This window comes from Oryctolagus cuniculus, chromosome 1 (assembly GCF_964237555.1).
Source record: "Oryctolagus cuniculus chromosome 1, mOryCun1.1, whole genome shotgun sequence".
NCBI classification, from domain to species: Eukaryota; Metazoa; Chordata; class Mammalia; order Lagomorpha; family Leporidae; genus Oryctolagus; species Oryctolagus cuniculus.
The window spans coordinates 127,008,602-127,036,166 of NC_091432.1; the positions used below are offsets into that span (position 1 = coordinate 127,008,602).

The 27,565-nt window shown below is 47.8% G+C and overlaps 1 protein-coding gene across 3 annotated transcripts in view; it reads right to left on the reverse strand.

The window, feature by feature from the left end:
- The window catches only part of OPCML (opioid binding protein/cell adhesion molecule like), a 1,351,977-nt gene that overhangs the window by 565,373 nt on the left and 759,039 nt on the right, over positions 1-27,565 (reverse strand). For 2 of the 3 annotated variants that reach the window (XM_070048365.1, XM_070048374.1), the window contains one exon: positions 9,352-9,436. In XM_070048365.1, the coding sequence (XP_069904466.1) occupies positions 9,352-9,436 (85 nt within the window). Of the gene's footprint in view, positions 1-9,351; positions 10,207-27,565 lie in introns of those variants that run through there. The other variant, XM_051818651.2, reaches the window with a different exon arrangement.

Below are 27,565 nucleotides of genomic sequence, written 5' to 3' on the forward strand. Positions count from 1 at the left end.
GCAGAGGAGCAGGGCAGATGGCAGGAAGCGTGACGTCCAGACTGCATACGTTGACTGGATGTGAGGTGGCCTCCCAAATGAACATGTGAGTAGGCAGGCCAGCAGTGAGGGCTGCAGAGACCCTGTACCACTAGGCTGCATGAATGGGGTCCAGGGCAGGACTAGTGGCCTAGAGAGCTGTCCTGGCAGGACAAGGCCCATCACCCAAGACCTGGGGTAGATTTATGAGGATTAGCAAGACATGGACAAAGACTCAATGACAAGAAGGGAATTTACAGCTGTGGGACAAGTGGGAAGTGAGGGTCAGAAAGAGCTAAAGCCTAATCCTCCACCTAGTGGCGCCAGCACACCGGGTTCTAGTCCCGGTCGGGGCGCCGGATTCTGTCCCGGTTGCCCCTCTTCCAGGCCAGCTCTCTGCTGTGGCCCGGGAGTGCAGTGGAGGATGGCCCAAGTGCTTGGGCCCTGCACCCCATGGGAGACCAGAAGAAGCACCTGGCTCCTGGCTCCTGCCTTCGGATAGGCACGGTGTGCTGGCCTCAGCGCGCCGGCCGCGGCAGCCATTGGAGGGTGAACCAATGGCAAAAGGAAGACTTTCTCTCTCTCTCTCTCTCACTGTCCACTCTGCCTGTTAAAAAAATAATAAAAGAAAGAAAGAAAGAAAGAAAGAAAGAAAGAAAGAAAGAAAGAAAGAAAGAAAGAAAGAAAGAAAGAAAGAGCTGAAGCCTGACAGCAGGAAGTTGACCTATCAGTTGCTCTTGGGTCAGCTGCTGGACACCAGGGTATGTGTGGTCTCCCACCCCAGATAGTCATGGAAGAGCCATTATTCCAAGGCACTTCTGGAAAATGGAATTACAAGATAATTTGGTGCAAAAATTTTTTGAGGGGCAAGCATTTGGCACAGTGGTTAAGTCAGCACATTAGCTACCCACAGGCCCTATTAGAGTGCCTGGGTTTGAGTTCAACCTCCACTTCCAACCCAGCTTCCTGTTAGCATACACCCTGGGAGCAAATGATGCCCAAGTACTTGGGTCCCTGACATCCATGTGGGGGCCTCAGATGGAGTTCCAAGCACCTGACTTCAGTTAAGTCTAGCCCCGGCTGCTGCAGGCATTTGGGCAGTAAACCAGCAGATGGAATTTCTCCTCTCTCTCTCTCTGTCTGCTTTTTTTTTTTCAGATAAAAATAATAGTAAATAAAAATTTTTCTATTTAAATTTGAGAACCATGCAAATGAAGGGATTTCAAAAGACTTATGGCAAATGAATATCATGAAAAAACTATGCCACCAGAAACAGTGGGACAACAGTGATTTTTCTTTTCTTAAATTAAGCTTTTGAGAGACAGAATTCTCCCATCATTCCCCAAATGCTCACAGTGGCCAACACCAGGCCAGGCTGAAGTTGGAGCTGGGCGCTCAGTGTAGGTCTCCAATGCAGGGGGCATTGAGCCACCAGGGGCTGCCTACTCTTGAGCCATCAGGGGCTGCCTCCCAGGGTGTACATTAACAGGAAGCTGGAATCCAAAGCAGAGATGGGCCTTGAACCCAGGCACTCTGATACAGGATGTGGGCATCGCAAGGGGGAATCTTAGCAACTGGGTTAAGTGCCCACCCCAGCACAGCGATTTGTATCTCACTGCTTTCTTTCTTCTGTCTTTTCTGTACCTTTGAATGGTCAGCAATTCTGCTTCAGGTTCTCTTTCTGTTTCTCACGTACGCGTTTTCCCCTCTTCTTCATTCCTTTATTGCTCTCCCCTCAACCCTTGGCTGACTGCTCAGGAAAAGCTTCCCCACACCCTTGCTTTTCATGTGTCTGCCATTTCTCTCTTGTGTTTCCTTTATCTATCTTCTTCCCTCCTTTGTCAACACTTGTGAAAATATCCCCCCATAACCAGAATAGTGAAAAATGTACACAGGAACAAAGAAAACCAAAGCTATGCATTTTAAAATTAAATTTGGCTAAATAGGAACAATAATACAAACTCCAAAACTTCAGAAACATCTTTGAGAAAATGTGTCTGTGTTATCTTCTTCTAATTATGCCTACGTTTCCTCAGCATTGGTATTCGCAATAAATGGAAAATTATCACATTTGTTTTTTTCCCTCTTTTGTGTAATTACTTCTACAACAATGTTTTTTTAAAATTTTTCTTCATCACTAGCATATAACATTTTGGGTAATTGTGAGTTAAATTATCTTTTGTGGATTAGCCAGAAAACTTAACAACCACTTATCACGTTCTTTGTTCTTTTTTATGCAATGGAAACTTGGTTAATCGAGACACCATAAATCTTCAGACCCACTGAAAATGTTTAATATTCCAAACCAACTTTAAAAAATTTTATTGATCAGCACTTTTATGGGAAGCCAAGTCAGGTCCTCAGCATCTCTTTGATTTAAGCAAAATGCATCATCTCCAGGGAAGAGGAGGCCAAAGTGGGTCATGTGACTTTCTCTAGGGCATGAATCAAGTGGCAAGGTGAGCAAGAAGACTGGCTATTTCACAGCCTCCCTGGCTTACACTGGCACGTAACCACAAAGACTGGGAAAAAGGGTTACAGACTGTCACACATGGTAGGGTTTACACAAGTCAATTCTCTTCATTCTACACTTTGAGATCACTCACTTCCTCACAGTTCTCACTGGTATGTTCTTGCCAATCAAGGAGCTGCTTACTCTTAGTTTGCAGATCTTTCAAGGTACTGCAGGGACCGTAGGAAGTCACATAACAGGAGAGCACAACATTGAGAACAGGTGCAAAGGCAAGACCATCATTGCCTCTGGACAGTACAATGGCTGTCGTAATGTGTAGCCTTCACTGCAGGCAACACCCCAAGCCCCAGAAAGGAGATGAGAATTGACTTGAGTGTGAACAAGATGAGTTGAGCACCAGAAAGCAAAGACAATTTTAAGTGTTAGACAGCAGACGGCAATGGCCCTTCACGAAAATGCAGGTCTCCTGACCTTTTGACCAATACACAGTCACGGACAAGAAACAGTGTTTTTGGAATTTTTCTGCCTGTAGCACAGGGAAATTTCCCAGTTTCTCTATCTCTGGGAGCAAAGAGTGTGCTGCAAAATTGAGAAGAAGCAGAAATGTCTTCTAGGAGGAAACTTAGACGCGAACACATAATACCATGTGACCAAAGGCAATTGGCATAACTTTTCTAAACCTCCGTCTCCTGGGCCATTAATTGGGATGGTGACATTCTGAAAATAATAGGACATGACAAGTAACTGTGCAGCTTCTGACACACAACAAATCATGGATAACGGAGGCAGGGTTGTTTGTTTCAAAGGATGCCTCATCCCCTGGGACCCTTGCACACGTCGTGAATGGGTCAGTGGTATTATTATGTAGGAACAGTGACGTGAAACTCAGACACTGCCTTTCTCTGACCTCCTGTACCAGAAGTATGACACACAGGTCTAGGCAGGGAAAGGGCTAGACAGACAAGATGTCAATAACTGCAATTTTCACAGTTTGAAAAAAACTGAACCAGTACTTAAGAAGCACCGAGTAGGTGTGGATTACAGGGAGATGGGCAGGGAATGAGAATGGACAGGAAAGAAAAGAATGGCGCCTTCCCCACAACTACTCCCTGCACACTGCAGCTCCAGTCAACAACACCCAGCATCAGCAAGCACACCTGCCATCCTGCGGGGCAAACAACAAACAATCCTGAAATAATCTGGTGTGGTCTTGTCCGTGTTAAAAAAAAAAAAAAAAAAAAAAAAGAGAGGTTAGCACTTGGCTCCTAACTTAATAGGCAATGCAAATTTCTGCCAGCCCTGAAGATTTCTTGGACTGTAATTCCCTCTCCTCATCGGTGGCTGAGAAGATTGCTTCCCGTTAATAATAAGTAATTTTGAAAGCCCTCCCCTGGGAAGGTCAAACAAGACCTACTTGACTCTTCCTCTCTGCTGCATCCCACTGCCAGGTCCCATCCGATCTACAGCACACTGCAGCCCCCTCACAGCCAGCCCTGTGGTAAGCACAGTAGGCAGGCCCAGGGCAGAGCCCTTTTACAGAACGCTGGAAAGAGGGAAATGAGAAAGAACTGACTCAACTGAGCCCAAGGGTCAAATTTGCTAAAAATGGCCAATTAATTAGCCAAAAGGCTTTGGTAAGAGCTGCTGAGTTTTCCAGAGCAGTGCAGGAAGCCATGGAGCATACATCTTTAATGCTGTAAAACATCTCCGTGCCGGCTTTGGGGTGTGGCCCTGTGCTGTGTTTACAGGGGGAGGTGGACACATTCCCACCAATCAGGAATGCTAGAGAGCATCAAGCCAGCCTTAACCTTCCAGGTCTGGTTAACCCTGCAGCCTTGACCTAATCCAAGACATCTCAACTCATTTGGCAAAATCCCTGAGTAGCTGTCTGTTCTTCCTGCCTCCTCATCCTGTCTGCCTCTGCCTCCACGTCACAGCTAGGCTCTGCAGAGCCAGCCTACCTTTGAAACAGGACACTCCACTGCTGCTGCACTGATTCCTCCTAACTCTGCCACCTCCCTTGTTGTCTGCCCCAGGGACAGTGAAGACTCACAGAACTTCCCATCAGAGAATACCCTCCGGCAAGTGATTTGAATGGAATCCAAAACTCCCGCAGGACTCTGAGATCTCTACCAATGCTGTGTATGAGTATCCCAGGATTGCATTTTGAAGAGGATGAAACCGTTTAGATGTAAGCCCTTCACTAGGTGCAGGTTTAGAGACCTAAGAGATTCTGTCCCTTGAGATGGATGAAGGTAGCCGATCAACACTTCCCACTGTGTCTGCACTCAGTACATGAACTCCAGGATCCCACTTGTCCACACACAACCACACTTAAAGAATTTAAGAGCATGGGCCCGAGCAAGAACCTGGGTGAGAGTAATTCTTGACCACAAAGAGAAAGCAAGAAGCTGAGGGGCCTGGGAGCAGAACGAAATCATTTCAAAGGGGTGTGGGTGGCTGGAGGGTAGAAGGGCAGTGGGTGAAGCAGATGAGAAAAGACTGCAAGAAATGCCAGCTGTTACTGAGGAGTTCCATGGAGTACGAGGAACAACTTGCACACGTATGTTGGTTTATAGCTACCAGATCTGCACCAGATACTTCATCTCACCTGACACCATAGACTGGGTGGAAAGCACACACAACTGCACTGACCTGCTCAACGTCAGAGTCAGGGAGACTGCAGAATAAGAACTGAATCCAGGTACCCAAGGACTGAGCCAGTGCTTTCTCACGTGGCCCTGAGGCCCAGGCACAGGTAGAGGAGACTGATCAGGGGGAGGGAGAAGGGCACCCTGATACCAGGCGCACTCAGGGACTCCAGGGCAGACACAGCCCTTCAGCAAAGCTTCTCAACTCTGGCTCCACTTTAGCAACATTGCAAGGGAAGTTTTAAATGCCCACATCCAGCCCCCACTCCAGAGTTTCTGCCTTCATCCACCTGGGAGACAGGCAGCCCAGGGACCTCCATGTGCAGACGAGGTGAGCACCACTACTTCCCCTGGAAGTTCCCTGTGGACCTGAACCTGCTGGAGTGTATCTTGATGTCTTCATCTTCCCAGACCAAATGCAAAGCTTTTGCCCTGCCACAGTCCTTACTCAGTGTAGGCAGTTTCAACATGGAGATGCAGAAGCCCTGTGCTTGTTTTGGACAACCTGAGAGGGCTACTCTGAGTTTCCTAATTTGCATGAAAAACAAAATCGCTGAAGGAGGGTGCAAAAATGCAGAAAAACACCCAAGCAACAGGACACAGTCCTTGGGCACTGCAAGTTGCTTTCCCAGAATCCACTGTTGAGATTTCGCCATGGCAGGTGTTAAAGCTCAGATACTTGGTTCCGAATGGGTTAGCACAGAACATGAAATTAAAATGCAAGGATATTTTAGAAAAGCAACATTTAGCATAATTCTAGATCAGCAAGGCTGGATCAGCATGACTGGTTATCCTGCTTTTGAAAAAATAACAACCAATCAACAAAAAAACCCAGCAAGTACAGTCAGCCGCCACATGGCAATATTTCAGTTGTGCTATGGTGGGCCCATGAGACTGCACTGCCGAGTGACATGTTGGTTGCCCGTGTCTGTGCAAGTACCCTCTGTGATGGTCACACAAGGACAAGCTCACTGTGCAACGCACAGCTGTGTTGGAGGAGCTTTCCCCGTGGGGTAGAACAATCACAGCAACAACCCCTCCCTACCTTCCGCATCCCCTCAAAATGCACATGTATGTAGATGATTGGGACACAGAGAGAGGCCAAAGCAACCTTGGAGGAGACTGGGACCTAGGAAAGCCCAGCTGGTGCTCACCCCTGTGGCTGGGCTGGCTTAATGACACCTGCTGACCACATTGAGGGCCAAACACCGCCTTCCTGACACAGGTATTCATTGCGACACAGGACTTCTGGATTCTTGTCATATCTAATCTGATGGAAAGACACAGAACATTTTCAGCTCCACCGCAGATAATTGTAATGAAATGATTCTGGCCAAGAGGGCCCATTTGTAATAATGAATTCAAATCAGATTCATAGGAGCTATAATTCAACCATAGTGAATAGAACCTTCATTTTCTATATCATCTCTCTTCCAAGAAGGCAAAATAACTCAATATTCAAATAATTATTTTTACTTTTCAAGTAGCACTGTGAAGTAGTTAGGAGGGAGATAATATTGCCTCACTTATGTAAAAATGAGTTTCATCCATGTTCAAAACTTCAGTGTCATCTGGGGCGCACCCCTTGGTAATGCCACTCAGTGCAGTCAAAGAACTGTCACAACAAGACTGAAAGCCCAAAGGAAGGAAAACACTCTCCTCTAAGCCGTGCAACACCTCCCTGGAGAAAGTGAAGGTGGACCTAGCCTCTTGATACCTCTGCCTTTCCTGCTAGGTCCTTGGCCTCCTCATTTGACTTCATGCAAGATTTGCAGACAGACTTGAGGTGGCTGGATCCAGGACAGTCACGTAAGGAATGGCTGCCTGTGGCTGAGTATCAGTCACTTCTATTGGTGCATTCTGAACTTTGGATGTATTTGGAACACTAAGTTCCCAATGAACATCATTAAGGAGGCCAAAACTGATACATAACACTTAGGAGTTAAGACAGTAAGGAGTAAGACAGACACACAGCACCACACTAAACCTGGCCTTGCAGACACTGGAAACGTGGGATTTCCCTCAGAGTGATGACAAACAAGGTTTTCACTACGATGGGTACACAACCTTTAGCCAGTGAAGCAAGCAAGTGTGCAAACAACAGGAGAGAGATAATCTATGGGAGTTGTTTAAATGTTCTTTTAAGAAACACTGTGATGGTAGTAAAATAAAAACCTGAAATAATTAAGGAATAATAAGAATCAAGTGATGGAGGGAAGAAAGGAAGAAGAAAATGAATAAGGGACAAGAGTTTATACAGTGGGGCATTAAATAAAAATGAAGAAAATAATAAAAGAGACCTCACTTGGTAAAAGAAAGAGGAAGGATGAAGAGACTGGAATGTGAACCACATGCTGAATTTCTCTACTCATGGGGTGACAGTACACAGGACAGACAAAATCAACACAAGATGTGTGGTTACTTCAAAAAACTACAGCATGTGAACAGGTAATAGATAATAGTTATAGCAGAACATGTAAGGTAATTGTTTCCCCATGAAGCACAAAAACCAGCCATTCAGCTTTTCCTTTTTATTCCCATGCCCATTACCAAGCCCAGCTGCTAAACATTAGAACGGAAGATCATGAAAACAGGCCAGCAGCTAATAAAAAATGGTAGATCAAAGCTGGCCCTCTGCTGGTGGAACTGTCTTGTTGCAGCCCAGAAGTCAGGAAGCTAAGTTTCTGGTCTAATGTGGAAGGCGCAGGAAGAGGGAAGGGGAGTTTGGGAAGCTCAGCCCTGAGATTCTATTTGATCCACCTCAGTGGGAGATCAGAAGACCAAGAAAGGTGTGACAGCATCCGCAGCCCTCCACACCAACATTTGCTTGTTCTTGGTTAGCACACAGTGTAGCCATGTGTTTCCCCTGTCTTTAAGCAGGTTAGTCCACTTCAAATGGGCATCCCACCCATTCCTTAGGGAGTGGGCTCCCGAGCCTTGTTTAAGGATTAAAACAGCGGGAGGCAGGCTGGGGCCAGGCGCACTTGACCCTCAAGCAGGCTAGGAGGGGTGTCTCAGTCCTTTCTTCTCTCCTCCTTGGGCCTCTAAGCATCACTAGACAGGGCTCCAGGACTTGTTCTCCAGTGTCAAGGAAGTCTCATTCAAAGTGGCAAGAATGCCAACAGCACTTGAGCTTTGGAAAGTAATACTAGTGTCCCATGGTCTTTGGCTGCTTCCCTCCGAGGGACAGGGCTGTCTAGAGAGGGAGAATTTCACCAGGACAGACTGTGAGGAAAGCCCTCGGTCCCCCTGTTCTGGGCTGCTGAATCTGGGTCAGAATGTTTTATTTTCACCATAAGCATCAAAGTCATAGGCAGGGCAAACGCACTCACCCTGTGTACATTGCGAGACATAGTTAAGCTGGGACGTCCCTGAATCTGTCTCCTAGGACTAGAACTGCCTCATTAAAGGGATAAAAGATGAGATGTGCTGAGCTGGTGGAAAGTGGTGGCTGCATTTTTATTAAAGTCTCTGCTGCAGCAGGCCCAGTCCCCAAAGGTTCATATTCCAAGAATCTCCACCCCTCTGCCTGGAGCATGTAAGTGATTCTCTGTAACTCATTAAGGTAAAACAAAAAGCCCTCCTATTGTGCTTTGCACACAGGAGTGATGTCGTTGCATAAAAGCTACATGCATCCTCCCCTTGGCTCCGAGCTGCAAACATCAAATTGCCATCGTAATCCAGAGGAGGGGCCCCAGGTGCTCCATCCAGGGTTGGCAAGAGTGGCTGGTACCTTCAGCAGAGTCATAACTGGGCAAGGCCTGGCACTGGCAATTACAGAGTGTCGCATTCTAGGTAAGCTATCTGGACATCCTGAGAACCGTCCGACCTCACCACACACCCTCTGGCCAGCATCGCGGACTAACCACCGGGCACTTCAAGTCCAGCTCCCCCCAGGTCCTGAACCTGGTGCCCACACCCAAGTGAATCAAGCCATGCCATGGCCCCAGAGACGCACACAGTCCCAGCACCGCCCTCGGTATTCACTCAGAGCACGGACCGGGAAAGCTGGGGCAAATGACCAACCTGCCCAACAGAGTGGGCATCAGCAGCGACCACACGCAAGAAGGCACCTCTTGGGCCCGCGAAAGGCCCTGTCACCTGCTCCACTGCCCCACGCAGCCTCCTGCTTGCTCTCTCCCTCGCCCCTTCCCCTGGTCACCGCTTCTTGGGGACTCGGTCCCCCGCCGAAGAGCCGCAGCTCCCTACCTGAGGGTGGCGCTCTCCCCCTGCCGGACCGTCACGTTGTCCATAGCTTTGGGGAAGGTGGCATCGCCGCTGCGCACCGGCACTCCTGTGGGTACAAGGAACAGCAGCCTGAGAGACACGACCACGAGGCACTTCCAGGGCAGGAACAGGTACCCACAGACCCCCATCCTCGACAGCCACAACTTCCCAGAACTCCGGCGGGCAGCGGCAGGGGTCCCAGTCCCGCGCCCCCGCACGCCAGCCGGCCTCGGAAGTGGTGCGGGGAGGAGGCAGGCGCGGGCTGGAGCCCGCCAGCAGCGGAGCGGGGGAGACGCCGAGGCGAAGAGTCCGAGCTCCTCGGAGTCTAATAATTCTTCCTCAAATCCTGCCTCGGCTCTCCAGCCCAGCAGAACCAGATGCCCCCTCCAGCATCCAAAAAGGCGCTTTCTCGACGCTCCCCTGGGGAGGAGGGAGGCGGCCGGGGAGGCTGAGGAGCAAGCACGGTGCGGGGATCAAGGTCACGGGGTGCGCGCTCTGCCGCGCTCTTCAAGACGCTACTTTAGGATTCGGTTGGGCACGTTCTGCAGAGGTCTGGCAGCAAAAGTTTATAGCCCAGACAAGAAGGCAAGTGGCTCTGGCACGAAGGAGAAGCCGCTTCGAGAACTGTTTTATTAGCTCACACATATGTACAGGAATATTTATCAACCAGCCCCCCCCAAGTCTCGAATCTGGAACCCGGAGGCGAGAAAAAGTTGCAGGCGGGGGACTCGCAGCCGGCGCAGCCCGCGGTCCTCCGGTCGCTTGGCTGGCGTTCTCCTGCCGCCGCGGGGCGACTCGAGCCAGCCCGCCGAGCGCCGCCGCCCGGCGCAGGCTCCCGGGCGCGCGGGGAGCTGGGCGGACGCGGCCCCCGCCTCCTCCGGGGACGCGGGGACGCGCGGACGCCACGCTCAGCGGCCGCCCCCGGCCCCCGCGCCGCCTTCCTCCCGGGAGCAGCCCCGACGCGCGCGGGCCCCGACCGCCGGGGTTGTCATGGCAGCAGCTCCATCCCTGACCGCCACTTTCTCCCGGAGCCGACTCGCAGCGCGCGGGCGGCGGGCGGCGTGGACGGCGCGCTCATCCCGGCGGCGGCGCCCACCCGGGCTGGGGGGTCCCTGCTGATATGCACCCGGCTCCTCCAAGCCGAGGAAAGCTGCCCGCCCCTCTCAGTGGCTTCCCTTGACACAAGGGTGGGAGTGGGGAGGGGATGAGCAAGGAGGCAGAAGGGGAGGGCACGGGGCGGGAGAGGGAGGTCTGGGGAAAGCAGCAAATTGAAAAGTGGCCCTGGCACCTTGCTTGCCCTGCTGCCGACGCAGAAGTTGCCAAACCTCGCCCGGGAGACAGGAACTACATTTACCAGGCCAGGTGGCTGAATCAGGCCGCACTGTCCAGCTCTGTGCCCCGGGCTAGCTCTCTGCCTGGCTCGGGCTCCAGTCCTGAAGCAGAGCTCCCCAGGCCCTTGCAGAGCGTGGAAGAAGCGTCCCGCCCTGATGACCCACCTTGGAAACACTGGTGGCTCACCACTAGGTGTCTGTGGGCTGGCAAGCCGGAATCTCCTCACTCCTCACACAACATACACAACAGCCCGCATCTTAACCCGGCCTTATTGCCCCTGCATCTTGTGATCTTAAAAAGAAAGGGTTGGGAAAAACACACGCAAGTCTAAGAATATTAGGACTGATCTTCCTAAAATCCATCTATGACTTTATGACCATGAGAACAGTGCATTAACGGTGTGGGTCCGGGGGCTGGTGACCCGAGGTTCGTAGAACCCTCCCACCACCCTCCTTTTCTTTGGGCTCAGATTCATTTCTAACTGTTCTAAATCCAAAAGCTACAGATTTCTTGGGCCTGGGCAGAAGGCTCTCCTCACTGCATGCCCTCTTAGTCTAATTTAAGGGTTGCTCCGTGCACCTGTTGGACTGTAGTCTTTCTCAGAGCCTTTTGTTAAATGAGACTGGGTGCTGCACCATGGGGAAAATAAAATTTAATTCAAAACTAAGCTCTTATCACTTATACTTTTTTTTTTTTGGACAGGCAGAGTGGACAGTGAGAGAGAGAGAGAGAAAGGTCTTCCTTTTGCCGTTGGTTCACCCTCCAATGGCCGCCGCAGCTGGCGCACCGCGCTGATCTGAAGGCAGGAGCCAGGTACTTCTCCTGGTCTCCATTGGGGTGCAGGGCACAAGTACTTGGGCCATCCTCCACTGCACTCCCGGGCCACAGCAGAGAGCTGGCCTGGAAGAGGGGCAACCGGGACAGAATCCAGCGCCCCGACCGGGACTAGAACCCGGTGTGCTGGCACCGCAAGGCGGAGGATTAGCATACTTTAGTTCCTGAAGGATCAAAAGGTTTCTGCTCCCAGCTCTCAGGGACAGAGCCCTGCCTCACCCCCCCTCATAAAATGCTCTAAAATCTTACTTAGTGCATCTGACCTCAGGAAGAGAATGCCCACTTGGCCCAGTGCTGTGGCACAGCAGATTAACGCCCTGGCCTGAAGCACCGGCATCCCATATGGGTGCTGGTTCAAGACCCAGCTGCTCCACTTCTGATTCAATTCTCTGCTATGGCCTGGGAAAGCAGTAGAAGATGGCCCAAGTCCTTGGGCCTCTGCACCCATGTGGGAGACCTGGAAGAAGCTTCTGGCTCCTAGCTTCTACTTGGCGCAGCTCTGGCCATTGCGGCCAATTGGGGAGTGAACCCAGTGGATGGAAGACACCCCCCTCCCCGCCTCTCCTTTCTCTCTGTAGTTCTGACTTTCAAATAAATAAATAAATCTTTTAAAAAACAACAATAACAACAAAAACGAGAATGCTCACCACTCATCATTTTGGAGACGGGGCAACACCCAGTAGACCATTTCCTGAAAGCAGAGATGGGACTGGCACTCATTCCAGAATACCTACTCTACAGACTGAGGGAGTAAAGATTCAGAGACAAGAGGCTCAAGGCCAGCACTGTGGCACTGTGCAAGCATCCCATATGGGCACCCTCTCAAGTCCTGGTGCTCCACTTCTGATCCAGCTCCATGCTAATGGCCTGGGAAAGCAGAGGAGGCTGGCCCAGGTCCTTGGGCACCTACACTCTGGGAGACCTGGAGGAGGCTGCTGGCTCCTGGCTTCAGACCCGCCCAGCTCCAGCTGTTGCAGATATTTGGGGAGTGAAACTGCAGATGGAAGACCAGTTCTCTCTCTCTCTCTCTCCCTCTCTCTCTCTCTCATTTCTTTAAAAAAGAAAAATCAAACAAACAAAAGAGGCTCAGGACTCCAGGAGCAGCCCCCTCCTTACTTCTTGGGATCACTCTCCAATTTTATCAACAATCGGATTTTGTCAAGACTTGAGTGCATTACATGTTGCATATCATCCTCTCAACCTGGTGATGCCACTGTCAGTACCACCAGACTGGAAAGGCTCTTTCTCATGTTTTAAACCATGTCAAGCTGAGAATGTGAGACCCCAGTGCCAAATTGCTTTAGTTACAGAGTTGGTATGTTGAACGTGGATGGGTGACAGTTGTGGAGCTGGGTCAGGCTGTCACATGCTCCACGCAATGCAGCTCCTGCCCCTCCATTGTAGAGCATTCCAATACCCTCCCTTACTCTTGCACCTGTTGGTCCCATGGCTTCCCAGGAGGTGAAGATGGGCTGGTTGCTAAATCAGCCTGTGAACCACTGTTTGAGATAGGAGGAGTTGTTGCATGAGAAAGGAGAAAAAAGCAGAGGGTCATAGACAGGAAAAGAATGGCTGAGGCAAGTGAAGAGAGGCAGAGATGGACTGACACAGATACAGACTTTCTTAATAATGCATGGTCCCTGGGCCAATCCAGTGGCACAGCAGGTTAAGCCATTCCCTGCAATGGCGGCATCCTGTGTGGATGATGGTTCAAATCCTGGTTGCCCCATTTCTAATTCAGCTCTCTGTTAATGCTCCTCGGACGATAGTGGAAGATGGCCCAAGTACTTAGGCCCCTGCACCTAGTGGGAAACCTGGTTGGAGTTCAGGGCTCCTGACTCCTGGGCATTGCAGCCTTAGGGAATAAACATGCAGATGGAAGATTTCTGTGTCTCTCCCTGTCTCTGTAACTCTGCCTTTCAAAAAAATAAATACACCTTTAAAAATACATAATCTCTGGCTTCTCCTGAATAAAGCTATCTAGAGTCCTACAGAACAGGGCCTGTATCTGTGAGGATTCTTCCAAAAATTCAAGTAAAAATGGAATTAAAAGATAAGTTTATTTTTGTTACAATTTTTTTTTGGAAATCCCTGCATATGAAAAATCGTCAAAAAGTTCATGAAAAATGTATATTGTGAAAAAACTATGCATGGATTTCAAAAATGTTTTACACCAAAATAAAATCTCTCAATTCCATTTTCCATGAACTTTTTTACAGTATCCTCATGTTCTCTTCTGTAAGACTGGTTCCAAGTTCAATATCTGTGCGTGAATAAACGGACTCAAGTCCAAGGCTAGTGAATCGAAGAAATAGCTGCAAAGGTCTGACTTTATGTTAATCTATGTCACTCTACCATTTTTGAGAGAAATGTCACTCATCTGTGAGGCATTGCTTTATGGAGTCTAAGACTAACACCCAACTGAAATCAGAAAAGGAAAAGGGTCAAGGTCTACATGGAACAAGGGCCAACTGCTTTACATCAGGGATCTGCCACGAAGTGCCTGGCTGGGTACCCTGATAGGGTGGCCCTTGTTAAACCCTCTTGAAGATATGGTGACATTTTTGAAGACAAGTTGGTGTGATGACTTTGAGTATCAGTTCTGAACTTGCATTGCCTGTTCAGTCGCTGACTGCTCATCTCCCCAGCTCTGTGACTAGCACTCAATAGTACGCATCCCTCCTGTCTTATAGACAGTGGAGGTGTTTTTAAATGTACTCAGGGCCATGCTTTAATTATGGATGATCAGAGGATAGACACAAAGACGACTGCCTTGAAAGAATTTATTCCAAGAGGAAGGGGCGTAACCACTCCAGGCCATGCTGAGCCAACATGGAGGAAGGAGAAGCGTGGCACTGAGTATAATGGTTTCCATGGAAGGAATGGGAAAGGCAGATGGGCATCCTTGAGCAAGTTTGAGATAGAATAGTTTGAATACTTTTGGCTGGCTCTCTGGCTCTCTGTTGTAGGAGAGATCTCTGGTTGTTTAATTTCTGGCCTGGGGGTGATTTACAGTGAAGAAAATATTAGCTTCATGTGTGAGGAGTTGATAAAGGAATTATTTGAGGAGGTATGAGCTTCGGATTGATTAGTTCACCTGTGAAAAGCCTGCTCACAAACAAGTGGCTTACTATCTTATCTCTAGGAATTAGCCAGTCCTGGGAGGTGCAGTCTATCTATGATGAACAAGACCCCAAGGTGTCAAAGCATCCATAAATTTAAAAAAAAATCCATGATTAATATAAGGGCAATTAATGAGGTGATGCATGCAACTCATCACCAAAGGATTTGGCAGATTGGAAAACTTCATAATCTTAAATTACACTTCTAAAGCATAGCCCCTTTTTCCAAGTGATAACAACCCCTGACATGCAATCAGGTGTGCATGAAAGAATATATAAATACCCCATGTATACCAGAGCTGCTTCTCAGACCTGCAGAAGACCTGTTATTTGTTTATGACAATTTGTAAAAAAAAAAAAAAAAAAAAAAAACAACGGTGGGATACAGGTTGCAGGCTGTAATGAGAACAAGGAAAGAGTCCACTTGCCAATTAGAGACAAATAACCACACAAAGGCTGGACAAAAGGGAGTTTTCTCAGGGCAGAGAAGATGGAAATAGAGAAGAAAGAAGGGTCAAAAGAACCATGGTGACCCCCTAGGAAGAATTCAGGTGACTCCAGCCATCTGAAACTAAAAGGTAGTATCCACAGCTTATGTTTATTTCTGATGCAAAAACTTTTGCAATCCATGCCTTTGAGAAGTCTGCAAAAAGTTCATGAAAATGCATATTATGAAAAAACTATGCATGGACTTCAAAAAAGTTTGCACCAAGATAGCTATCTTTAAAAATTTATTTATCTGCAGTCAATGCTGTGGTGTAGCAGGTTAAGCCACTGCCTACAATGCAGGCATCCCATATAGGCGCGGGTTTGAGTCCAGGCTGCTCCACTTCCAATCCAGCTCCCTGCTAATGCACCTGAGAAAGCAATGGAGGATGGCCCAAATCCTTGGGCGCTGCACCCATGTCGGAGACCTGGAGGAAGCTCCTGGCTGCTGGCTTTGGACTGGCACAACTCTAGCCGTCACAGTCATTGGGAGAGTGAACCAGTGGATGGAAGATCTGTCTCTCTTCCTCTGCCTCTCCCTCTCTGTAACTCTGTCTTATAAGTAAAATAAATAAATCTTTAAAAATTTATCTATCTACTTATTTATTTATTTGAAAGACAGAGACAGACAGATTGATACTTTTTATCCATCACTTCACTCCCACATACCTGTAACAGCCAGAGGTGTACAAGGCCAAGACTGGGGGTTGGGAATTCAGTCCCTGTCTCTCAAGTGGGCGGCAGGGACATAACTACTCGAGCTATCATCTTTGCCTGTCAGGGTGAACTTTAGTAGGAAGCTGGAGTTGGAAGCAGAGCTGAGACTCAAACCCAGGCACTCTGAGATGGGACACTATGTCAAATGTCCACTGCACTACTAAACTTCTCTTTTCATTCCATTTTCCATGAACTTTCTGAAGTACCATCATAGAATGGCCCAGAGAAGTTGGGTAAAAGTTGAAGCAACCCACCTGGGAAAAGCACCTGTAGAAGTGTAATCACATAATTTCATTTCGATTTAGCCAAAATGAGATTGTGTGCCTGTAACTTGCCTATATCTCATGTGGCTGAAAAGCTGTATTCTGGGCACAGCTGAGCAAAGGTATACACAACTCATCCCCCAGAAGGGATGAGGAGTCTTGGAAAAACCAAACACAAATGAAGGTTATCCTGTGGGCAGCTATTTCTGCTCTGCACCTAAACAATTGTACAGGCCTCCAGTGCTGGCTGCTGGCTATGACCAGGCATGAGTACCCTGTTGCAGTGTTTAGTGAAGGACAGAGACACCCAGTGCTGCAGGTGTGGAAGCTGTCTTTACTTGTGGCATGGCATTCTTTCCCTCATAGTCACTCCTACAAAGAGAGGGACACCCATGGCAAAGAAAGAAACCAATGAGAAAAGGGACAACTCCAATATTATTTTCATCTGCTAAATCATTTGCTAATTCTGCACATGTATGTTACAAGGCTCTTGAATGCTGGGAACTGTTCTAGGGACAGGAGAGGCAGTGGGTTCTCAATGAGAAAACCATTTTTCTTCTAGGCTTTTCTGCAAGGATTGGTGACCAGTGCCGATATGGAGGAAGGAGATGGTAAAACAGTGGGTAAATGCAAATATTTAGGCTGTGTTATGTGCTATACGTTTAAAGGAAAGCTTGATGAAGGAGAGTGATTAGTTGGAAAGTCAGGGAAAGACTCTTTGAACAAGTGGCATTTGAAATGAGACCCGACTAGTCGCAGGCACCCACCAAATGAAAGCAAGAGCCATGGCAACAACTACTACAGAGGCCAGAGGGCAGGGAGAGCCTGGCTGGACTGCAGGACAGGGAGAGACATGATTGCACTGGGCCTTGGAGGCCGTGGTAACTGCTCTAGAATTTATTCTAAGTGCAGTGCAATAATTCTCAAAAAGTTTCGGCAGGTAAGTGACAGGACATGATTGATAAAATTTTACAAACCATTTTGACTGTCATGTAGAGAATAGATTGCAGGGGCATAGAGCAGAGGCAAGGGGAATGTCAGGAGAACAGGCCAGAAATGATGGTGGTGGCAATGGGGAGAGAGAAAAATAGGAAGGCAGGGGGCCTGTTTTGGCAATATCATGGTTAAGACTTCCTGAGAGTTGGAAGGTTGGAAATGAGAACAAGAAAAGGACAGAGGATGATTTTGGTAAGTAACTGGGTGGTACAAGTTCTTGGCGGTGCAAGGCATGACTCCAGAAGGGATGGGTTTAGGGAGGCAGGGGTTGGAGAAGTGACCAACGAGCTATGATGGAGCTCTGAGCCTATTTGCTCTGCAAGGCAGCCCCACGGAGATATCAGGATGGCAGTGGAAGAAAGCAGTCAGAGCTTACAGTAGCTGATGGAGGACAACTGTCTTGTCTCATCCAAAACTTGCTTTACCATGAAAAGCAAAACAAAACAAAATCAAAAGGCGGTCAAACTCTGAAACATTCATTTTCTGAAGTGGGGAGAGGCACATTATCCATGGAACCCTCATTCCAAACCTAGAGGCTGGTTTGCCTTTGTAATTTAAAGAGTTCCTTTCATCCTGCCCAGGAGGATCCATGCTATTTCACTCCATATCAGTTTTCTCCTGATGTATGTTTCCTGACTGTCCACGTCTTGCTTTTTGAGAGTAGACTAACATTTCTGGGAATGAGGCCATGATGTCTGGAAGAAAACCAGAGAATGGCAGTTACCCTAAATATGTGTCAAGAAGGCTGGGTTTAAGATCCAGGTCTACAGTAACTCCCTTGCTGTGATCTAGGTCAGCTGAAAGCCTCTGCTTCTAGCAGAATGGGGAAGCCTGGAGCAAGGACATGGCAGCCAGACACGGGCTTGATGCCACCTGGACAGCTCACGTTGCGTGAACTTGCCCAAGTGCTCTACCTTCTCTCATCCTCAGCTCCCACACCTGCAAATGGAAGCAATGGTTGCAGCAAAATTGTCCAGTGTCTGTGTTTGTCTCATTCAGCTTGGGCTGCCACACCAACATGCCAAGGGCGCATAGCAGCTGATTTTCTCCCAGTACTGCAGGTGGTAGTCTGGGATCACGGTCTTCTGGTGAGGACTCTCCTCCTGCCTTCTTGCTCTGTGCTCCCATGGAGGACAGAGAGAGACAGAGACAGAGCTCTCCATCTTGCCCATCTTGTGATGTCACTAATTCTACCAAGTTAGGACCCACCCCTTATGACCTCATTTGACCTTAATCACTTTCTAATAGTGTTATCCTCAGATACAGTCACATTGATGGTTATTAGACCCAATTCAGTCCCTAGCAAATAAAAGGCATATTTGATATCCTTTTGGTGCTCAGTTAATTCTCAATAAAGGCTACTTGTTTTTGGATTTATGCATTTGTTTGAAAGGCAAAGTTACAGAGAGACAGAGGCAGAGAGAGAGAGAAAGAGAGAGGTCTTCTATCCCCATCTGCTGGTTCACTCCCCAAATGGCTGCAATGGCTGGAGTTGGGCCAACCTAAAGCCAGGAGCCAGGAGTTTCTTCCCAGTCTTCCATGTGGGTGCAGGGGTGCAAGGACTTGGACAATCTTCCTCTGCTTCCCCAGACACATTAGAAGGGAGCTGGGTAAGAAGTGGAGCAGCTGGGATTTGCAAACTGGCGCCTATATGGGATGCCGGCACTGCAGGTGGTGGCTTTAACTGATAGGATACAGCGCTGGCCCCAGGGCTACTTCTTATTGCCTACAGAAAGAAGCCAGATTGTCCCCCATCACCGTTTCTTTTCTAAAGTGTTTCTGTGGGCAGATACACTGGACTTGGCAGAACAGAACAACTTCCAAGTGTGCAAAGGATGTGTGTGTGTGTGTGTGTGTGTGTGTAAGAGAGAGAGAGAGAGAGAAAGAGAGAGAGAAAGAGATGGGAAGCAGGCTAGGTCTCGTTCTGATTTTGAAGACCCAACCTTAGAATCAGAAATCATCCTGGGATGAAGAGGTTTATGTGGTGCTTAATAAGCATTCATTTTGTCCTGGAGGGGCTATGTAGATGGGGATGGGTTAGGAGAACTTGGGATCCCACAGAAAAATCCATTGAAATGTGTATCCTGTTGTAAAGGCATTTTCATCCTGTGTGTTATTCATAAATAAGGAAAACGTGCAGCTTGTGTTTATCGGGAGAAGATTGTACCCAGCTGCTCTGTGTGTGCATTAGGAAGAGACATAAGTGAGAAGCCTGTGCTTGGTGCATATTTATATTACAGAAACCCACCTCCGCCAGTATGGGCGCATGGGGCACAGCAATGCATCAGCACCCTGGCTGCTTCGTGTGATGGAAGGGGCTCTCTCAGGGCCCTCGGGCTGTGGGACTGGAGTGGAGTAGAAATGTGTGGCTGATGAAGACAGTGGTCAGAACTGACTAGGCTCCCAGTATTATGGTGGGAAGCCTGTGTCAGTCAGTCACCAAACTTTGGATGGGACGCAAGCACCGACAACCACAAAACCAGAAGCACTCCCTGTGTAACAGCCACTTCCGCCATCAGTGCGTGGCGTGACCCTGATGAGGAACCTCATTTCTCATTCTCTTTTCATGCTCTTCCAAACCGAGACAAATATACATTCAATGGTTTTCCTGGTCAGCTGCTGGCCTGAGGTCTCAACTCAGGCCAGCTGGACTCTAATCTGCTCCTCTTTCTGCCATAGACCACATCACCTGCTTTCCAGGGTAGCACACCTGTCTGCTCGGCCAGTGGGCAGAGCCAAGCCTGCTTAAATCCCAGCTCTGCATCTACGAGCTCTGTGGCCCCCAGCAAGCTCCTTTTGCTCTGGGTCTCCATCTCTGCTGCTGTAAGTAGTGCTAATAGGAGCTTCTTCACCACGCTGGGGTGAACAGGATCGTGCACGTGAACGTTCCTGTCACAACACCTGGGTGATGGCAGCTCTCAGGGGCACAGGTCCTTCAGATCCCCTTGTCTGTCTTTAATGCCAAAGTGATAAAATCGACAAAACAAAAAATAGCCAAATGTTAAAACCGAAAGCAAAGACAACAACAGCAAAAGTGAAATAGGAAAGCGGACAGAAAAATGCAGGACACACAAGATTACCCTTGTGAAATGTTATCTGCGGGGTTCCTCCAGATATAGAAGCTGATGTACCCACAGCTGTAGAAACTACGTGAGATAACACCAGCCCCTGCCAACTTTCCGTGTGCACTGTCTGCGTGCAACTGTCTCTGCCCCATCGGAACTGCCAGTTGCCTGAGAACAAGGTGCTGCCTTCTCATCCTGGATTCCTTTATTACAGTCTAAGGCCAGATACAGAGTTAATACTCAGAAAAATCTGTTGAGTGAGTAGTGTGAGTTCCACTCTCTAGTCTCTGGACAGCAGAAGACGCGATGCCATCCCCACTCTGGGACTCTCCCCCTTCTCCTTCCCAGTCCCCAGTCCCCAGTCCCCAAATACCTCAGCTGTAGGGAAGGAATCACAAGGTATCAATGGCACTAAAACATCTCCACGTAGTCAGGCCAGAGCATCCCATAACGGACCAATTTCCACAAGCCATACTATAAAATCAGCCTCATTACTTTACAGTCACACCTCATGTAGTTCTATAAATCAAATAATGGAAAACATCATACTGAGGCCTCCAAGTCATAAAATGTGTTTTTTAAGTGTTCAGTAGTAGTGTTATAATCTTACCACTCCCACTGTTGCTGTAATCTATAGGACAAAGATTGCAGCCAGTGGGAAATGGCTTCTTCTGCCCCAGGAACCCAGAGTAGAGGAGAGGACGCCCATTAGGGGTCAGCTGGCCCGGCAAGACACCAGGACCTGCCACCACGGAGCTGGGGAACCTCAAGAAACAGGCCAGGCTTCTCTGAGCCCAAATTCCTTCATTGTTTACAAAGTGAAAACAACACTTCTTTCACTTTCAAGGATTGGGCAAGTTCAATATAAGACACCCTGCTTGGCGAGGAGAGGGCAAGCATTCAGGGAGGCACTGTATCACAGGGATTCTGTCCTGTTCCTTCTAACATGAGCTTGATCTCTCCAGTCTTAGGGAGGAGCTAGAACTTGGATTTCAACTTGTGTGCTGGTCACTTGCAACCTGATCATTATTTTTGCTTGTTCATTTATTTATTTTGTTGACAAATTCAGTCATTTCCTTTGCTTGTTTGTACCAACATTCACTGAATATAGGCACTTTGCTGGGCCTAAAGAAATAAAAAATGTGATATATTACCTGTCCTCAAGGAGTTTATAGTCATAGTCTAGCAAGGAAAAGACATCAGATATCATATTTCAATACAATAAGATTTGAAATAAAAGAGTCCAGGATGTCCCAGGGCGTCAGAATCAGGCCATCTAAGCTGGATGAGGGTTCTGGGAAGCCACACAAAGTAAGAAACTTTGAGTTCACTTTTTAAGACTGCCTAGGACTTGGGCTGCCACTTGGCTCCTGATTTTGGCAATGAAGCGGCTGATGTTCCCAGGCACACAGACATGGTACGAGTAGTTGACACTGAGTGGGGAGCAGGGTGTTACATGTTGAACCCGAGGTGCTAGTAAAACATCCAAGTCAAATATTCTGTTGGCATTTGAATATTTAGGTTTTGAGCCTGAGAAAGAAACTCTGTTTATAGTTTGGATTTTGGATTCATCTCTGTTGTAAGTGGGAGCTGAAGCCCTGGGTGCTAATGAAGTCACTCAGTAAGAGCAGGAGCTGAGAAGGAAGAAAGCAGTAAGTGTATATCCAGGGCAGCACACACATGGAAAGGGTGAGTGGAGGGGCCGGCGCCGTGGCTCACTTGGTTAATCCTCTGCCTGCAGCGCCAGCATCCCATATGGGCACAGGGTTCTAGTCCCAGTTGCTCCTCTTCCAGTCCAGCTCTCTGCTGTGGCCCAGGAGGGCAGTGGGGGATGGCCCAAGTGCTTGGGCCTCTGCACCTGCATGGGAAACCAGGAAGGAGCACCTGGCTCCTGGCTTTGGATCGGCGCAGCGCGCTGGCTGTGGCAGCCATTTGGGGGGTGAACCAACAGAAGGAAGATCTCTCTCTCTCTCTCTCTCTCTCTCTCTCACTATCTAACTCTATCTGCCAAATGAAAAAAAAGGGAGTGAGTGGACAGGAACTCATGAAGGAGCCTGGTGAGTGGCCAGAGAAGAGGAGAACCCAGGAATCAGTGACCACATAGAGATCAGGGAAGGAGCAGAGCTTTGAGGAGCCAAGAGTGGTTCACATGTTAAATACTAGAGAACACGGGTTAGTGAAGATCGTGGCCCTGATCTGGCACCATGGAGGACACGGGTGACTGTTGCAGAAGGAATTTCACCTGTGGGGTAGCAGAAGTCGTGTGGAGGTGATCTGAGGATGAAGGCAGCTGAGGAGTAGGGAAAAGAATGAGCAAGTTCTATTTCAGCTTCACTGTGAGAAGCTTGGAGTTAATTGCAGCATTTTATAAACGGGTGATGATCCATAAGCACAGGGGGATGATTTTCTTTAGATCAGAAGTCTGCCTCTGGACCCACTTCAGAGGTTGACCAACAACCACTATTTAGAAAATAATGACAGTCATTGTCGTCATCATCATCATCATCATTCCACCAATGCCAGCCCTCGATACCCTAAAAATAACATGTAATACAATATTTTTCTAACATCTTTATGTGGCAAGAGTTCTTATTAGATAAAGAAACCAGGTGCTGGTGCCAGCATCCCGTATGAGTGCCGGTTCGAGTCCCAGCTGCTCTGCTTCCTAGTCAATTCTCTTCTATAGCCTGGAAAAGCAGTGGAAGATGGCCCAAGTCCTTGGGCCCCTGCACCTGCGTGGGAAACCAGGAGGAAGTTCCTGGCTCCTGGCTTCAGATCAGCACAGCTCACTACGGCCGTTGCAGCCAATTGGGGAGTGAACCAGAGGATGGAAAATCTCTCTCTGTCTCTGCCTCTGTCTCTCTGTAACTTTGCCTTTCAAATAAATAAATCTTTTCTTTAAAAAAAAAAAAGATTCACACATCAAATGTCAAATTGTCAATGATATTTGTCCTTATTTGGATGTTGAATAAGATTTTGTTGGTAGTAATTCAGAGATAAAGAAAAATGAGAATTAGAATAGTTCAATTTGTATCATTTTAAAAACCCAGTCCTGTATACCACGGATGTTGGAACACACTATTTATTTATATTGGGGAAAAAAGCTAATCACAATGAGAAAGCAGGTGGCTGTACCACATGGATGACAAAGAAGATGGGCTTCAGATATTAGGATCCTATTCAATAAAACATAGATTAGTCAGAAACATCGTGTGCCATTTACATAATCATTGTGATATATGGAAACTTGGCACAAGGAGCAAGGCTCTCATGATGCGTGATCACATTACAGAGCCAGCCGGTGTTCATGCATTTGCTCATGCTCTCAAGCTCTTTCCCACGCACCTGTGTTCTGGCCACACTTTAAGTGTTATTTTTTAAAAGATTTATTTATTTTATTTGAAAGGCATAGTTGCATAGAGAGAGAAAGACAGATCTTCCATCCACTGGTTCACTCTCTAGATGAATGCATGGGCCAGGGCTGCCAGGAGCCAGCTCTTCATCCACGTCTCCCACATGGGTGGCAGGTTTCCCACTTGGGCCATCTTTTGCTGCTTTTCCTAGGCCATTAGTAGGGAGCCAGATCAGAAGTGGAGCAGCCGGGACACAAAACAGCACCTTTGTGAGATGCTGGCATTGCAGGTTGCAGCTTTACCTGCTGTACCACAGTGCTGGCCCCCTAAGTGTTATTTTTATTGAGGACTTTCACAAAAAAGTTTGAAGGGCACTGAATTGGACAATCTCCAAAATTCCAATGGTCCAGGAGCCTCATGGGCACCACCACACTTAGGTTAGACACCGATATCTAGAATTTGTCTCTGAACTACCTCTTTCAGGAAGTCATGTCCCTTACCCCTTAATTTGTTCTGAAATTTTTCTGTGCATGTAACCCCAAAGTTCACTCTCTCATCCACTCTAGCTCCCTGTCTCCTGACTGGCGAAATCAGAATTACAAAAGTTGAGACAGGAAACACACACAAAAAGCAAGCCATCTCAATCAATGAGGCTCCAAGTAGCCTTGTGGTGGCACCAAACACAGTCCAGAGGACAGGGAAGGGGGACCCTAAGAAAGCACTCTTGGTCCTGGAAGTCTCTGGAAAGAGGGAGGAAAGGAAATGACAAAGAGAAAGTGAAAGAAAAGAAACTAAAGGAGTAGGGGAGTGACAGGGAGGGAAAGTATGGTAGGGTTGAGCATCCCCTGTTAGTCGAGGTTTCTAGGGAAACAGAGCCAAGGGGTATTTTATAGATATAGTAATAAATTCATATATATATAGTATTACATATAAAATGTTCAATATATAATACATTATATATTATATATAATAATTTACTACTATATATGCTACTATACATTATATATACTAACATATACATAACATATATATATATATAATGATATTGAGAGAGAAAGAGACAAAACAGACAAAGACAGAAAGAATGAGAGACAGAGGGAGATTGACTTATCTTAAGGAACTGGCTCACATGGTTGGCTGGTGTGGACAGAGAGCGCAGCCCAGGCCAGCATGCTGGAAACCTGGAGGAGAGTCTACCCTGTGGTCCGAGTCCCAAGGCCAGCAGTTGGAAGGATTCCCTTCTCTATAGTTGTTCTATTCACAGATCTTCAGCTGATTAGAGGAGGCCCACCCACCCTACAGAGGATCACCCACTTTCCTCAAAGTCCACAGATTTAAGGGTTGACTTCATTTGAAAAATGCCCTCACCAAAACACCAAGAATAATTTTTGACCAAATATCTTTGCATCAGGCCTAGCCAAGATGGCAGATAGAACTGACCACTGCACATCTCAGTGTTCATTTGAAGCAGCTACCCTAAAAGCATTAAGACTGATATTCTTTTAGGAATATCATATACAAAGGGAGGAAAAAGAGTTTACCATGGGCAAGTGAATGACCAGTATCTCATTTTTGAAAGACAAAGCCTAGGTAGAGTTCAAAGAAATTGAATTTTATTTGATTTTATTGGACAAAAAAAATTCATTCAGTTTTTTCATAGTATGCATTTTTAAGTTCCTTGTTTGGGTCTGGCATTGTGGTGCAGTTATAAGCTGGGGTTTGCAACACTTTCATCCTATATCAGAGTGCTGATTAAATTCCTGGTTACTCTGATTCCAATTCTCATTTCTACTAAGGCACCTGAGAAGGCAACAAAGATGGCCCAAGTACTTGGGCCCCTGCCACCCATTTGGGAGACCTAGATGGAGTTCCTGGTTCCAGATTTCAGCCTGGTCTAGCCATGGTTGGTGTGGTCATTTGGGGAGTGAACCAACAGAGAGATCTCTGTGTCTCTGAGTGTCTCTCTCTCACTCAGCCTTTCAAATAAATAAATACTCTTTTTTTAAAGACCCCCTCATTTGCATGAATTTCAAATTTTCTTACAGATTTATTTTATTCGAAACACAAAATAACAGGGAGAGACAGAGAAAGAGATCATCTACTGGTTCACTCCTCTAATGGCCACAACAGCCAGGGCACCAAAATAAATGCATCTTTTAATTCCATTTTCCATGAACTTTTTGAAGTATGCTTAGAACAACAAGAGGAGGCAAAAATAAACCCAAACCACTCTCTTCTCACACACAGTGGTCTCAGTTGTCCTTTCATAATGAGTTGTGTGATCACCTGTACTAGGTTCCAGAACACATTATCCAATAGACTCACTATTTTTTTTTTTTTTTTTGGACAGGCAAAGTGGACAGTGAGAGAGAGACACACAGAGAAAGGTCTTCCTTTGCCGCTGGTTCACCCTCCAATGGCCACCGCGGCCAGCGCACTTCGGCTGGCACACCGCGCTGATCCGAAGGCAGGAGCCAGGTGCTTCTCCTGGTCTCCCATGGGGTGCAGGGCCCAAGTACTAGGGCCATCCTCCACTGCACTCCCTGGCCACAGCAGAGAGCTGGCCTGGAAGAGGGGCAACCGGGACAGAATCTGGTGCCCCGACCAGGACTAGAACCTGGTGTGCTGGCGCCGCAAGGCAGAGGATTAGCCTACTGAGCCACGGCGCCGGGCTCAGACTCACTATTAAGAAAGAAAACTCCAACCATCAGTTAAGGGAGGGGAGTAGGGGATACAGAACACCAGGGTAAATTTGAAATCTACAATTACTATAGCTGCTACCGTTAAGAATAATAGTAACAAAGAACTGTGTACATATCTCATACTGAACTCTAGGGTAAAATCTTCTATGCATAACCTCATCTGGCACGTTCAGTGATCCTAATTTCACAGGTACAAAACAGGCTCAGAAGGGTCAGTAACCTGTCCAGGATTGTCAGGCCCAAAGCCTTGGATCTTCCCTTTCTCTCAGGGGAACACCACCAGTTTGCTGTGTGCAGTGTAGGGAGCACCCCTCCTTAAGACACTGGGAATTCTTGGGGTCAGTGTTGTGGCATAGCAGATAAAGTTGCCTCCTGTGTAGCGTGCATTCCATATGGGTGCCAGTTCAAGTCCCAGCTACTCCAATTCCAACCCAACTCCCTGCTAATGCCCCTGGGAAAGCAATGAAAGATGGCCCAGGTCCTTGGGCCCCTGCACCCACGTGGAAGACATGGAAGAAGTTTCTGGCTCCTGGCTTCAGCCTGGCCCATCTCTGGCCATTGCGTCCATTTGAAGAGTGAACCAGCAGATAGAAGATCTCTCTCTCAGTCTCTGTCTCTCTTTCTCTATCGCTATGCCTTTCAAATAAATAAATAAATCTTTTAAAAAGGGAAATTGGGATACGCTTGGGTGCAAGAAGGTTGTGAACATGGGAATTAGGAGCTGGATTGCCGATGGTGGAGGTCAACAGGGGAACAGAGTGTGGGACCCCTGCCCAGCTCAGGCGACTTTAGCAGAGGGCAAGCAAGCCTGTGAAACAAGGCTGCCTCTGAGGCTGTGTTTTCCTCCATCACCCTCCCCCTCTCCATCTGTCTGTCTCTTCCCTCTTTCTCTCTCCCTCTGTCTCTTTTCCCTTTGCGAATCTTCAGCCACTAATTTCCATCTGACACGCTTATGAATTAATTCCAGCACTTTTCTCTCTCTGTCAAGCTATCCATGCTGTCTAACCCCTCCACCCTTTGGCAATGTGCACATTTTATTCCTCAAACTGTTTTACTGATGGTTCCCAGACGTGGTGACTTCCTCTGACATCTTTGTGTATGTAATCAGCCAGCTCCACTGAGAGACTACAGAGAACATGGTTGACCAGCTCTGCAGCCGGGCATCCTTGTGGCTGCATGGTGGGGCTAGGTGTGAGGCCGGGACTCAGGGGCCTAAGGGTGGAGAAGGAGAGGGTGCAGCAAACATCCCAACAGGCTGCTACCAGCTGTCTTCATCCAGAGTGAAGCTCCTCAGGTTCCCAAATAGGGCATGTGTGACTTTGTTCC